The following is a 16,195-nucleotide window of genomic DNA, read 5'->3' as shown; positions in this document are numbered from 1 at the left end:
TATGTGTCATTACTTGACAGTACTTTTTTAGTCATGAAGCACTAATGTCCCCAGCTGTTTCTTTGTTTACTCCTCACTCCTCACAAAGTCCATATGCATAAAGGTCGTGACAAAATTCTTACTCAGCCATACAGTTACAATGATCCGTGATCACTTCTCCATCTTGTTTAACTAAGATCCAGGTCTTTAAAGGGGTTTCTGATGATCTTTGTGAATAAGAGCGAACACAAGTGAGAATCAAGCGAACTGTTGTTTGTTTACACTTCAACTTGCAGCCCTCCACACTCTTCCACGCTTTCCACAGTTTTGTGGCGTAGAAGGATGTCTGCAGCACCAGATAGTTCGAGATGTCAGGGGACGCAACTGAAGGGTAGTTGTTGATGTTGAATGACAAATCCTTCTTTCCTAGACTGTAGGGGTCTATTCCATTGCACATAGCAATCTTCTGAATATATCTGAAGTGAGCAGTGGTTTCTAGATTACGAGCATATTCTGATAAGTTATTGCTAGTTGTTTGCACTACGGCAGCCATTTAGACCACAAGCTATTTCACTTCAGATAAAACCGCTAAGAAAAGTCATGTGACTGAAACCCATCAATAGTCTTCTTCTTCTTTTGGCTGCTCCTGTTCGGGGTCACTGCAGCAGATCTTTTCCGCATTTGATTTGACATAGGTTTTAAACTGGATGTCCTTCCTGATGCAATCCTCCCCAATCTATCTGGGCTTGGGACCAGCACGAAGTATACACTGGCTTGTGCAACCCTAGTGGCTGGGTATTTTAACTAATCTGCATGTCTCTAAGGGAAACTGGAGCACCCAGAGGAAACCCAGGCAGACACAGGGAGAACATGCAAACTCCACACAGAAAGGCCCCCATCAGCCATGGGGTGCAAACCCAGAACCTTCTTGCTGTGAGGTGACAATGATGACCACTGCACCACCATGCCGCCTTATGTATTGTGTATGCGTTTATAATATTACTGTTAAATATGGGCTATTAATACACATCAAACATTTAACTTCTGTGTATTTTCCAGTAAAATGCAGGCAGTGGTGTAAGAGATGCACTGTGTAAAACACAGTATTTCTGTACCATGGCTCATTGATACACATAGGGAGTGAAGGCTAGCCTGTCTGAGCCGATCCCACAGAAGGGCTACAAACTGCTGAAGAAGTGAATGCTGGCTCTCACAGAAAGGAGTCAAAACACCCAGAGTATCACAGCTTGCTGCATTTGGAGCTGCGTAGCTGCAGATCAGTCAGAGGGCCCATACTGACCCCTGTGCACCACTGTAGCACCTACAGTACACTGGACATGTGAGCATCACAACTGGACCAAAGAGCAATAGAAGAAGGAGACCTGGTCTGATTAATCTTTTATTTATCTATTTTTTCCATCATGTGGACAGTGTGTGTGGGGTGTGTGTGTGTGAATCACTTACCTGGAAAAGAGATGGCACCAGGATACACTCTAGGAAGAAGGCGAGCTGGTGGACGCAGTGTGATTCTCTGGACAATGTTCTGCTGGAAACCTTGGGTCCTGGTGTTCATCTGGACGTTACTTTGACACTTATCACCTACCTGAGCACTGTTACATACCAAGTAAAAGTGTTCAGGAATGGTTTGAGGAACATGACAAAGAGTTCAAGGTGCTGAAGCATCTGTGGGATGTTCTGGACAAACAAATCTAACCCATGATAACTTACAGGACTTAAAGGATTTGCTGCTGACATCTTGTGGTTATGAGCTGTTTGAATCTGTTTGGACATTCAGTATAATGAACACGCTGAAGAGGAGTTCATGACTTCATTGGTGACTATTTTTTTTAAAAATTTATTTCTGTCCAACCCATGCGACGATGAGGCCCGTTACTAAAACCGTGTTTGATCCCTTTTATTTAGAAGAAGGCAGTGTTTTACAGCTCCTGTATGGTTTTGCGTAATGCTATTGTAATGATATGATCAGTTACAGGACCATCATGACAAGCTACAAGATCAATATTTACTCGATCTAAAATAATTACAGGTTTGTTCTTGTGCATGTGGTGAGAAGCATTATACAGACATCAGCAAGTTTATTACTAAAACTTTCACCAGTTAAATCATTCTGTAAATAAATCACTGACCAACACCCAAGAGCAATGCTCAAAACTTTATTTCATAACATCAGGATTCAGGGCAGAATTGAGGAGACACACGTCTCAGTGTCAGCTCCGTCAGCAGAAATGGAAAGGAGTAAATGCAGATAAATCCAAGAGAATACAAGAAACTGTAATTACTTTCATCATATAATGAGGATTGAACTTGATTCTCACCCTGTAATAGTGCATCACTTTTTAAAATCTGATCCGAGAGAGAGAGAGAAAAACATGACCTGCACCAAACATCCGGAAATAAATTCTTAAAGATTTGGTAAATTCTATGGGAATGAACTTTATAAATCTTTTGCACACCCAGTCATGCAGTAATTAAGGCTATACTGATGTGTGTATTGTGTGCTGTTGGTTCTGCAACGTTCTCTCTCAGCGGTAGAAGATGAGCACCGCCGCCTCGGTCAGCTGCTTACTGTTGCTTGAGCCAGTGTGAGTGCCGTAACCCGCCCAGTCGAAAGCCGTGAAATCTCCACACTGCCTCGGAGACTCTTCAGGAAAATATCCACCTCCTCCGATACAGAACTACACACACACACACACACACACACACACACACCAGCTTCACATTTAATACATGGACTATCAAGTATGCAAATAATTCCTCGGTTCATTCATTTACATGTGCAAATGACTCATTTACTCAAATACATTTACATGTGCAAGTGATTCTAAATGTATTCATTTATGTGTGCAAATGACTCATTTGATACATTTACATGTGCAAGTGATTCTAAATGTATTCATTTATGTGTGCAAATGACTCATTTGATTCAGTTGCATCCATAAATGATTCCAGACTGATTCATTTACATGTATAAATGACTCCTCAGGTGAAGTGGTGCTTTATGCGTGGTGTCTCTGAATGTTGCCTTTAAATGTGGACAGAATAAGGATCTCATGGGGCAGATATCTTCCTAGAGAGACAGACTTTATCTCAGAAACACCCTGGAGCTTCAATAATATTAATAATTAATTAGAGCCTCCTGAATACCAGTCTCCTGGCTTAAAGTCTTCTTTTAATCGCTGCGTGAACAGAACAGATTTAATTCTCACGTGTTCAGTGTGGCAGGCTTTGGGTTTGAGTCCTGAGCAGATTGCCATCGCTGCCCTTTCCGTGTTTATCGCTCGAAATGTGATGAATCCAGGTTCAGAATACCCTGGAGAGACATTAAGATATTTATTTTAATTCATTAAAATATACAGTGTAAAATAATGACCTTTAATCCCTGAGGTTTAGGAATAAATATGAATATTCCATTAAATTAAGAAGTGCCCCCATGTCCTCCATCCAGTCCTAACAGCCTATTATCAAAAACATTAGCTAAATTAGCTAGTTATTTAAATAACTGCTGAAAAACTAGCTAAATCTGTCAGAATACAATGTTACCATGGCAACAACCATCTAATATTTGTGATGTTAAAGCAAAACATTTCGAACAGAGCAAATTTGTTTTACTGCTGTATTATTTTCACATACTTTCTAGTTTGATGACCTGGGAGGCAGTGGGCAGGTTGTCATGGTAACCAGGCAAACTTCACTGTGAGTCTTAATGCTATGCTATCGAGCTAACAGTCTGCACTAAACAGAATGTCTCACATAATGTGTAATACTCTGATATATTTCTGTGCCTCCTGTTGAGTGCAGTATTGTGGTGGTTCAAAGCTTAGCCCAACTGGCATGTCAATCATTCTTCCTGCTAAAGCTATGCTAGAAAACACCACTTCCTTAATATAACATACTTCTTCATGTGTTTAGTTCGTAGTCTGCTGCTGTTTGACAATTAACTGAAAATGTGATGAAGGGCAGCAAAATGTATTTCTTGGAAAATAAATTGTGGTTCTCATCAGTAGGGGTGCAACTTGTTTCCCCATTATGGTTTTTCATTTACTTTCCATTTTTATATTCTATACCCACCTCTGATGTGGGGTCCATACAGGTTAAGATTGGATTTGGCGTCTCCAACATCGTACACTACAGGAACAGAGGGGCCGTGATCATCAGGACAGCTTCCGACATTGTACTTCACTGGGAATTGCTGGAAACCAGAGAATACAGAATTAATGTAAGTATTAGAAATATACTGTGATATAAATTCATGGGAAATATATATAGTTATATAACTGTTAGACGAACATTATATACAGTAAGTGTTATATAAAAGTTATTATCTGAGTTTTAGATGAATGTTATATTAGGTTTATATAAGTGTTAGATGAAGGTTATATGAGTGTTAGATGAATGTTATATAAGGTTTATATGAGTGTTAAATGAAGGTTAAATGTGTGTGGGGGGAGCCTAAGAGCATTAGAGGAATGTTAGATGAACATTAGACTGGTGTTGGATTAGAGTTAGATTAGCATTAGAAGACATCAGAGCTAATGGCAACAAGACACAACATTTCTAAAGTGAACCTTCCAGGAGTGAAAGTTCTGTTACCTTGAAGAGATTGTAGAGGTTTTGTTCGTAGCTCCTCAGGAATCTGTTCTCCGTGTGGTAGCGCAGGAATGATGTTAGTTTCCAACGATCCACTCGCTCGTTATTTGGAACGTGCCACACTGCCACGTCCTCCGCTGCAATGTCATAATACCCAGGATTCTGTGGGATAAAGTACAAAGATGAAGAAGAAGAATCTTCTCATCATGTCAGAATTTCCTCATAATGATGGAATGATGTTTGTAATTAACATTAATTAATGTATTTATGGAACTCACTGTTGCTGTTACCTCGCCTGGGATGGAGTCCACCAGGGGGTGAGGCATTGTTTTCGTTTGGGTTTTATTGTTAACGATATTAGGGGAAAACGGCTAGTCCAATCTTCATGAAACTTTCATGATAGATGGGCATTGGTCTCAAATAGAACTTCCAACATTTTGAGGATTATCCAGTCAAGGTCAAGGCCACAGTGACCAAAAAGGTAAAAAAAAAAAAGCTCTGACCTCAGACTGCAGGAGGTGCCTAAGAAAGACTCCTCCCACAAACACACTGATTGGATTCCTACCTGCCTGATTTGCATACACAGTGCTGTCATTGGATGGTTTCTTGATGCATTTACATATGCAAAGGAAGGGGTTTTGTCCACACCCACTTTTAAATCCCACTGATAAAAACTTCCTCGCTCTGTTGATTTATTGTTATAAATTAATTATAAATAAATGGATTAGACTAAAGAAATCGCTTTCAGACATGTTTATGCTTATTTTAGAGGGAAAATGTGTTCCACTGAGCTCTAGCGCCGGGCCATTTCCTGGAAATAAGAGCTTCGGTCATGGCGACAGCGTGTGTATGTCAGCCTCAGTTCGAAGGTTTCAGTTTGAAAACTGTAAGAGGTAAGAGTAGAATAATATAAAGTACAGACACTTGGTCTATTTTACTTTTGTGATTTTTAAATTGTTCATTTTTTGGATTATGCTTCATTTTTGTGGCTAATGCCTCAGAGAGTAAATGTATATGCTATATTTACTGTCTGGACATGGGATCAGAAAACAATTATATTTATAAGCAGTAGCCATAGGGTACCTATTTTTTTTCCGTGACATCTTCCTTCATATTCATCATAAGTGCTACCAGCTGAGGTTTGTTTTGCCTGGCAACACTTGTTATTATTGCAAATTTTAACATACTTTCATGATATTTATTCCATATTCTCATTTGTTTTTTTTGAGGTTTGTGTGTTTATTTCTTTTGATTTGGACCTTGAAGTCATCACTGGTTGCAGCTTCTGCAGTGCCGAATGTGACGGTGTTACTCCACGATCCGTCTCCCTCAGGTACCTGTGGACTTCCACCCTGCTGACTGGACCAGCGATCACCTTTACATTAGAGTTAGATAAACGTTACAGGAACATTAGATCAAGGTTAGATGAACGTTAGATAAACGTTAAAGGAGCGTTAGTTCAAGGTTAGATAAACGTTAGATGAAGGTGAGAAGAATATTAGAAAAATGTTAGAGGAATTTTAGATGAAAGTTAGATGAACATTAGATAAATGTTAGAGGAGCATTAGACAAACATTAGATAAATGTCAGAGGAGCGTGACAGCGAGGGTGTGGTCGAGCATTGGCCGTGAACGCCAAGGAGTCAGGTCTAGACCCCGAAGCCGCCGCCAGGCGCCGCTAAAACCGCCATTTAGAATTTGAGCCGCCACCAGCCAATAATTTTGTAAGCCAATTTGAGCCGCTATCTAATAAAATTTGGCTGAGCCACTAAGAATTTTGTACATCAAATAATGGGTTTATCCACATCATGAGCTACAAGAAAAGTGACACAAACATGATCAACTGTACACACTAGTAGTAACACAATAGAGACGTATAGGCATACACTGTAGAGATTTAGAACTGATATCACAGCACAGAGAGCCACCACAAGCTTGCCGTTGTGACTACCTGTCTGGCTTCCCGCCCCTCACACCGTTACCACAATACACTGGGGAACCCGGGAACCCACCCAGAGCATCAATCGACTCCGATATCGACGAGATGGCTGCATTCTTTGCCGCTGCTGAGGGAAAGTGTAAAGGTTTTTTTTTTTTTTGTTTCACATACTTCTAGATTGATAAAAAAAAAAGTACTCCACCACTCTACTTTCATCATAGTAAGATAGCTGCCAGTCCTTCACTGGTCATTGCTAGTGAGAGTAGATAGCTAGATGCCTTCCTCGAACAATCCAGATTAGCTTATTATTAGCATTGAACAACAATCTTGCTAGATTTATATTTACAATGAAGTAAGAGACCAGGGGACCTGTGGTAATTTGCTTTTTATTCCCACCATTTGTTTGATCCGTTCGCCCGGATATATGCCACACAGTGACGTCCATTAATTAAGCGGGACTCCCTCAGAGACACTCTTTCATGATTCATACTTTGCAGTCTGACCACAGCTAGCAATATACTGACCGCTCTGTTTGCCTGGTAGGCAAGGCAGACAGAACATTAGTGAACTTGGCGGTCGGAGATAATTTAGAGCGAATCCGTCGCCGTACACTGCACAGAATAAAGTCTACTAGGGCCTACTATATTTTAATATCTCATAATTCATATGATTTCATGTTAAATGAACCGTGTGTATGTGTGTGTGAGAGAGAGATAATAATAATAATACATCTAAGTACTTATAATAAATAAATGTAATAAATAAATAACTTATAATCAATAAATGCTATCATAAATACACCATTTGTTGTAGTACAATCAGTTTTTTAACCAAACTGTGTTGTGGAAATAGCCTATGTATCTGTGTAACCAGTACACTGCATCTTATAATCAATTGAACGTAGACCATAGGTGTGAAGAAACAGTATCAGCCATTTGTAGCCATAAACATTTTGGTGGCTGCAGCAGCCATTAAGGTTTTGGCTGAGTCAGCTAGCCAGCCAATAATTTCATCAGCCAGCCATTATCCTGAAAACAAATGGCTTCGGGGTCTAGTCAGGTCGAACCAGAAGGTAACATGTGACGAGTTACACCTGTGTCTAATTCCTGGCTGTCCATGAACGTGTGTCTCTGTGTGTCTTTCAGATGGCCAGTAATGAGAGAGAGAGAGAGAGAGAGAGAGAGAGAGAGAGAGAGAGAGAGAGAGAACTGCATCCTGCAACCTCTGCATGTGTGTGTGTGTAGATATAGTAGGCACTGAAAAATGAACATTAAAATTAAAAGTGCACCTTGGATTGTAGTGCCTGTCTCCATTTCCTCATTATCCCACCTCAGGGAAGTGTGACAGAGTGTTAGATGGAAGTTAGATGAACATGAGATAAAAGTTAGAGAAATGTTCGATGAAGGTTAGATGAACATTAGTTAATTGTTAGAGGAGCATTAGACAAACATTAGATAAATGTTAGAGGACAGATGAAAGTTAAATAAAAATTAGATAAATGTTAGAGGAGAATGAGATGAACATTCAATAAATGTTAGGGGAGTGTGAGACGAACATTCAATAAATGTTAGAGGAGTGTGAGATGAAGGTTCGATAAACATTAGAGGAACATTCAATCAGAGGATCCAACTTGGGAAATTGCAAAGAAGGAGATTCTCCCTCTCTGTGAGTAGCTCGGAGGGAGACAAGTTTGAGTGCCGTAGGCGCGAAGGCGAATTTTATATATATCTCATCTCATTATCTCTAGCCGCTTTATCCTGTTCTACAGGGTCGCAGGCAACCTGGAGCCTATCCCAGCTGACTACGGGCGAAAGGCGGGGTACACCCTGGACAAGTCGCCAGGTCATCACAGGGCTGACACATAGACACAGACAACCATTCACTCACATTCACACCTACGGTCAATTTAGAGTCACCAGTTAACCTAACCTGCATGTCTTTGGACTGTGGGGGAAACCGGAGCACCCAGAGGAAACCCACGCGGACACGGGGAGAACATGCAAACTCCGCACAGAAAGGCCCTCGCTGGCCACGGGGCTCGAACCCGGACCTTCTTGCTGTGAGGCGACAGCGCTGACCACTACACCACCGTGCCGCCAGCTAGCGATTTTGCATTGAAATATGGAATTGTCAGCTTCAGCTTCTAAAACCATGGATTCATGGATCAATGCTCATCTATCTATTGTTACATAAATCATATTTTTTCAAATTACTCTTATGTATTTATATATTTCTTCATTTAGAAGAGTACCGGCTACTGTAGGAGAAAGATTTCATAAGCTACACACACGGAATCAGCTAAGCAGGGTTGTATATACATTTAATGTGTTTGACAGGTCCTAAGATCTCAAGCCCTGACATAATAAAGGTTTTGCGTATCTCCTTTAAGATTATGCCAGCCGCCACTACCATTGCTTACCTTTCAGATCAATATACAAAAACATTTAACCAAGATGGCGTCCCGCACAACAGGAATCGCTGAACTACAGTCTCCCGTAACGGACAAGCATCAGGTTTACCAAAGGAATAGACGGTGTAACAGTGCCGCCATGCAGGGTAATTAGGCTACTGCCTTACATAAACATTAGAGGAGCATTAGATCAAGGTGAGATGGACATTTGATAAATGTTAGAGGAACAGTAGATCAAGGTTAGGTGAATATTAGTTAAACGTTAGATGAAAGTCAGATCACCATGAGAGGAGTGTTAGATGAAGGTGAGATAAACGTTAGAGGTGTGCTAGATGAAGGTTAGAAAAATGTTAGAGGGGTGTTAGATGAAGGTTAGATGAACATTAGATGCATTTTATTAAAAATAATGACGTAAAGCTACAGCACTGACCAGTGGTGCATTTCCCGTACATGTTGTTCTCATGAACACTGGCCACCAGAGTCCATCCTCCTCCTGCAGTCGTCATGTCACAGTATGTCTGATACACAACACCGTTAGGCGTGGTCAGGTAATAAAGACCATCTACAGTCACATGGATCAAAAAATTACACAATATTCCACACTGTAGTGCAGAGTGAGGCTCTGACACTGTTCGGAATTTTCTTTAATGAAATGTCAGCTTGTTTCGCACATACCTTTATTGACTTTAAATTTTTCCTTGAGCTCTTTGCAGCTTTGGGGAGTGGAATATTCCATTTCTGCAGAAATAAATGTGGATTTATGCCATTGTGTTTTATTCTACATGAATTAAACTCTGAATTAATTGGGACACATACGGTACCTACTGCAACACAGAACATGCTTTTGCAGCCCAGTGGTTTCTTATCTTTTATTACAGTTTAAACAACATAATGATCCCAAATGGAAGTAAATAAGGAGCTGAATGTATGGGGAAATGATTGGCAGCTCACTCTGTGCATTTTGAGGGTCACGTTTTGAAACCTGACAGTGCTGTAAAGCATTAATACATGGTGTGTATAGAGTGTGTAATTAAAGCAATAAAGATTTGGGGCTTTTGTACATCACTAAACTTTTAATAATACCAGTGTTTTGGTGTTTATCCATTATTTTTAACAAAACCCTTCAGCTCTACCCTTTACTGACTCGGTTAGTTTACATTTTAGGGATGTTTCATTCCACACTCACACTGCAGGGTCACAGTATTCTGTAGGACAGGTGAAGATACTCCTCCATCTCACCGTTACTGGCTAGAGACTTTAGAGAGAATTTGGTACTCGCTCAGGTCTGGCTTACTTTTCTTCTTCGATCACTGACAATTACATTATATTTAATCAAAAATTTATTTATTGAATTATTTAATCCTACCCTCACCTTTGGGTGAGCTTTATGGGTATTTGTACAGTATACAGTCTGTATTCAATTGAAGAACTATTCTGCAATTTCTCTTTTTGCTTAAAATGTATGTGTTTAGGGGCGGCACGGTGGTGTAGTGGTTAGCGCTGTCGCCTCACAGCAAGAAGGTCCGGGTTCGAGCCCCGTGGCCGGCGAGGGCCTTTCTGTGCGGAGTTTGCATGTTCTCCCCGTGTCCGCGTGGGTTCCCTCCGGGTGCTCCGGTTTCCCCCACAGTCCAAAGACATGCAGGTTAGGTTAACTGGTGGCTCTAAATTGACCGTAGGTGTGAATGTGAGTGTGAATGGTTGTCTGTGTCTATGTGTCAGCCCTGTGATGACCTGGCGACTTGTCCAGGGTGTACCCCGCCTTTCGCCCGTAGTCAGCTGGGATAGGCTCCAGGTTGCCTGCGACCCTGTAGAACAGGATAAAGCGGCTAGAGATAATGAGAGAGAGGAGATGTATGTGTTTATTAATTAATTAAACACATATACATTTCCAAATCTGTGTGGCTCAAAACTGTTTCTGCTGGTTTTGATCTTATCATTATGATCAGAATATACAATAAAACAGCATCAGTGAAATCATACCTCGAACAGATAGAGAGACATTTATCGATGCAAACACCACAAACGCAACGATCCAGCAGTTCGCCATCACTGTGGGGAAAATAAAATCAAATGCAGAACTCTCAATAAGAAATGGCTGTAAATAACAAGCGACTGTTTGCTTCATGCATCTACACACAGATATAATTCAGATATATGCTCTCTTACTGATCAGACAACACAAGTTCAGCAATATTTTATGTAAAGGTCTTGATAGACTATCAGTTCTTATAAAGTGCAATATTTCTGTGGAATAATTCCATCAGAAACTGTAATAATGCCTTTTAAACACACTGCTAAGTGTATCAGGCCAAAAGAATTAAACAGGTTATTTTATTTTATTTCTTTTATTCCATGAATAAATAAAAAAAATTAAATTTGCTGAAACCAAACCAGTCCCAGGGAGATTGGTGTCACTCACCAGAAGGTGTTGTTTTGGTCCTGAAGTTTTCAGATCTTCAGTTATTTTACACACAGAAGGTTGAACAGCAGCGTCGGGCACTGAGGTGGATTTCAGCAGGGTTTTTATAGTGTGTGTGTGTGTGTGTGGGAGAGAGAGAGAGAGAGAGAGAGAGAATAAGGATGCTCTTGTTGTAGACAAATATTAGTTTTATCTTTGATCATTTTTTTTATTTAATCAAAACTTTGGTATCTTGTGACAACAATGTCATGAGGTACCAAACTCATGGCTACAAACTGAGTGTGTTTTAGGAGCAGAATGTTTACTCCAAGCCTTCAGCTCATAATTCATCAGGAAATGGATCATTTCTGTTGCACTCTGTTGCAATATCTGCACCAGAGTTTGGATATTGCAGAGGTGATGGATGGTGAGTACTGTCAGTCTGTAACTTATATAATGTCCTTCAGAGCGGTGAATCAACAGTCTGTCATCTTTGAGAATTTGCTTATAGTGAAATTGACTGGTGCTAAATCCATAAATACAGTGTAATGTGCAGTGAGACCAGGAGACACCAGAACACAGAGCTATCACACTTAGAAATGCACAAATGCAATGGGCAAGACTTCACAATGACCCAAGGCACAGTAAAGAGGGTATAATGAGGCCATCTAATCAAGGATCTAATGCACAAGAAACAAGATTGAAATTAATTGAAATGTTATCACACATCTCCATGCTTAGGTTCCCTGTAAAAAATGAATCTTGGCCCTAGTATAGTTACTGAGGGAAGTCAAGACCACATGCTCCCAGTACTTCTTGTGTTCGCTTCAAAAATTAAGCTTTGCAAATGTAATACTCATCTCATCTCATTATCTCTAGCCGCTTTATCCTTCTACAGGGTCGCAGGCAAGCTGGAGCCTATCCCAGCTGACTATGGGCGAAAGGCGGGGTACACCCTGGACAAGTCGCCAGGTCATCACAGGGCTGACACAGACAACCATTCACACTCACATTCACACCTACAGTCAATTTAGAGTCACCAGTTAACCTAACCTGCATGTCTTTGGACTGTGGGGGAAACCGGAGCACCCGGAGGAAACCCATGCGGACACGGGGAGAACATGCAAACTCTACACAGAAAGGCCCTCGCCGGCCCCGGGGCTCGAACCCAGGACCTTCTTGCTGTAAGGCGACAGCGCTAACCACTACACCACCGTGCCGCCAAATGTAAAACTAAGAATTAAAATATCTGCAACCTGTTTGTCTTTCAGATTTATCACTTGCGAATATTACATTGTTAGTTTAATTGGCTGACTAACGTTAGCTAGCTATATAGATGGTGAACGATGCTGACTTATTCAGGCTCATCATCGGTTGGTTTTGATTCAGTTTGATTGTTTTATTGTTTGAAAGCTGATGCCAGCCTAACTGTGTCATTCAGGGCTAGTTGTGATCATGACAATATAGGACACCTATACTTGGGTGGAAAGCATAGCCAGCTCAGACTAGCAACAAAAACATTGCTAACAATAGCTAAAATGAATATTTTTATGCCCTGGTTAAAGCACTTTTGTTCTCTTTTAAAGTCAGGCACATGGGCTCGCAATGTTCATCAGTATCCTTTCAAATTTTGATGGTTTGCAGCTACATTAAGCGCATGTTCTTGGCTTTTAAAAATACTGAATTTACGTCGTCTGTATAACAGTGTCATGTTGATGTAACATGTCTAATATGGCCTGTATCTTTGTACAGATGTGCATTGTCAGTTGGACACAGCCTGAACAATTCTGCAGCTAATCCTGATGTAGCGTGGCAGCAGCAGTGTCGAGAGAATATATTTTTGACTACACCACCAGGGGAAGACAAATCCCCCCTGGAACTAAAGTAGATTCACAATTTACCCACCAAAGGCGCTCAGGTTCATGCAAAGCAAACAGAGACAAAGTTCTATTTCAAATCGTACAAATGTTTATTTTCCTTCAAATATTCTCATTAATAAAATCTTTAAACAGCCGATAGTGCACGGTCCATGCACACACATACACCCACCAGGGTGGGAGTGAGGGTTAATTGGCCCACCAATGGTACAGTACAACAATAAAATAAAAAAAAAAGGACAAAAACAAAAAAAATATGTGTACACAGATTCGTGGTGCTGGCCAAGCCCACAGAGCCGATAATCGGCAATTCACGACTCAAGTGATAGCACACACACAGAGCACGCTATACACCAATCACAGCAAATATCAAATCCCCAAGGGCACAGCAAATATTACATCCCCCCCCCCCCAAAAAAAAGGGCACAGCAAAACACCTTAACCAGTACAGCATTCGTGAGGACCAACGTGAAGCCCACCCAAACCCTGTAGCACAACCAATACGCCACGAGATAAGTACAAAAGAAATACAAACAAAATACACAAAACAAACCAAAATAAATACAAAAACCAAAACAGTCAAACACAAAACACTGTACCTACTAGCGGGCAGCTAACACCCGCTTCACACCCAACTCACACTCACACTCTCTCACCTCCACATAAACATACAACCACACACACTCATTACAATGAGCCCTCACTCACTCGCGGCGGCTACTACTATGAGGTGCGGCCCCTCAATTGAGTGCGGCCGCACAGCAACGTTCCTATACTACAGCGTGAAGGCCGTAGCCCAATGAATCAAGAGCAGAACAGCAGCCGAAAACAGAAGAGGTGGATATGAAGATCCGTAGAGCAGGCCCAATCGCAGCGCAGCGCCCGGCAGCCTAAAGGCAAACAATAGTTGCCAGATTAGCTAAGCTAGTTATTAAATGTTACTAGTCACAATACACATCAGTCTTAGTAAATAACATTACTTACTCGAAGCCCGGTGATATAAATACCAATATACGCAGAAACCGAGTGAGCCAAATGCTCAGAGACACACACCACAAACGGTTACCCTGCGTAGAAGGAGAAAGCGTTAGCCACGAGACAATGCAAAAAAACAAAGCTGAACCCCATGTTAGCGAGAGCTACGTACCAGAAGCAGCTCCCAGGATGGGCATAACAGCATACCAGATGCTGATACGAGTGTACGGACAAGCAGGCTACGGTAGTTAGCCTCCCAATAAAGACGCTAAAACAAACAATGCGAGATGCTCGCATTAGCAAAAAAATTCATGCAACATTAGGTCTCATCTCTTAACCAAGGAAATGTCGGTCCACATACCTTCCGTTGAGAGCATGAGCCCACCACATGCTACCTACACAGCTGAAACAGCTCCCAGGCCGAACACAGCGCGAATCAAATGCTGGTACAAGTACCACCAACAAAGCTTACTCACTGGTAGCGGTAGCTGTACGCTTTTAAAGGGTTCCCAGCCGTACTAAGGCTACCGGCGCACGTAATGACGTCAACATGACGCGATATGCTGTGACGGCAGCACTTAAAGGCGCAGGAGCACCACTACACTGAGGTACCCTATTTTGCGCATTTCTCACACATCCGATGAACACTGACATGGGTTAGATATATATTTTTCAGTATAGGTTAATATGCAAGCATTTGTGATCTTTCTTTTATCAAATGTAATAGCCGTTACGAGATACAACAGTGTAGCACCCCTTTTTCAAGTGAGAAAGATTTTTTTCATCATGTTGGATATCTTCTGAAGAATCATGAAACAGTTGAATGCCCATTGGAAAGATGCACCTTTAAAACAAACATTTATGGCACTTTTCATACATATAGGAGCAGGAAATAGAACCACAATCCTCATTCTTTCAGTGATTTCAAGGCTGATATTACTGTAAAAAAATGTAGTTGTACAAATGTTGTTGTTACGCAAGCACAGGAATACTGTTCTGTGTGCTTTTGGAGCAGAAACACTCCCTTGTAAGAATGGTTTTCTGCTTACGGATGCTGTTCTGTGCACTCGTATCACATGTGAGCTCATTGTTTTTACCTGTGCGAGTCCTGAGACTAACTAAATGCCATATTCAGGGTGTTTGTGATTTCCAGTGTGGGTTTGGTATCTTCCACCTCATGCATTCAGATTTATCAGGTTATTTGGTGTATTTGGCATCCAACCTGTTTATTCACTTCTATTTGTTATGATTTAACTGATCCATTTGGTTTTAGCTTACATTCAGTTTGACTGGGAACGCTGAAGCTTACTGTTTATTGCATTAATAAACTGGTAATTTATTTAAACATGGGCGGCACGGTGGTGTAGTGGTTAGCGCTGTCGCCTCACAGCAAGAAGGTCCAGGTTCGAGCCCCGTGGCCGGCGAGGTCCTTTCTGTGCGGAGTTTGCATGTTCTCCCCGTGTCGGCGTGGGTTTCCTCCGGGTGCTCCGGTTTCCCCCAGTCCAAAGACATGCAGGTTAGGTTAACTGGTGACTCTAAATTGACCGTAGGTGTGAATGTGAGTGTGAATGGTTGTCTGTGTCTATGTGTCAGCCCTGTGATGACCTGACGACTTGTCCAGGGTGTACCCCGCCTTTCGCCCGTAGTCAGCTGGGATAGGCTCCAGGTTGCCTGCGACCCTGTAGAACAGGATAAAGCAGCTACAGATAATGAGATGAGATGAGATTTATTTAAACATTCCTACAACTCCCCATGGGCCATGCTATTATGCATAATGAGCTTATATACTGCCTGGTTATATTGTGGGTCACTTGGTAAGTTAATGGAGTCAGATTAATTGTATCATTCTGCAGCATTTACCCATCAAATGCATTCTGTGGTCCCATAAAATTCCTGAGGTGTGAAAACCTTCTGGTCAAGTGCTTTCCATCATTGGGAACATTTTGGCTGCCCTTACAACACTAAACGGCGTTGTCGTGAAAACAGCAATTTCTAATTTTTACAGGATGC

At 41.4% G+C, this 16,195-nt stretch overlaps 1 protein-coding gene across 1 annotated transcript; it reads right to left on the bottom strand.

Moving 5' to 3' along the window:
• Positions 1-2,139: 2,139 nt before the first annotated feature.
• LOC132883331 (intelectin-like) lies at positions 2,140-14,711 on the bottom strand. The gene is made up of 10 exons (XM_060916793.1): positions 14,547-14,711; positions 11,355-11,434; positions 10,916-10,984; positions 9,611-9,673; positions 9,366-9,497; positions 5,847-5,962; positions 4,591-4,749; positions 4,069-4,189; positions 3,207-3,310; positions 2,140-2,675 (listed from the first exon to the last, which is right to left on the bottom strand). The coding sequence occupies exons 3-10, from the start codon at positions 10,980-10,982 to the stop codon at positions 2,523-2,525; spliced, it is 915 nt and encodes a 304-aa protein (XP_060772776.1). The 5' UTR covers positions 10,983-10,984; positions 11,355-11,434; positions 14,547-14,711; the 3' UTR covers positions 2,140-2,522.
• Positions 14,712-16,195: the final 1,484 nt, after the last annotated feature.

Source organism: Neoarius graeffei, chromosome 3 (assembly GCF_027579695.1).
Source record: "Neoarius graeffei isolate fNeoGra1 chromosome 3, fNeoGra1.pri, whole genome shotgun sequence".
Classification (NCBI taxonomy): Eukaryota; Metazoa; Chordata; class Actinopteri; order Siluriformes; family Ariidae; genus Neoarius; species Neoarius graeffei.
This window is presented reverse-complemented; position numbering and strand designations above follow the sequence as displayed.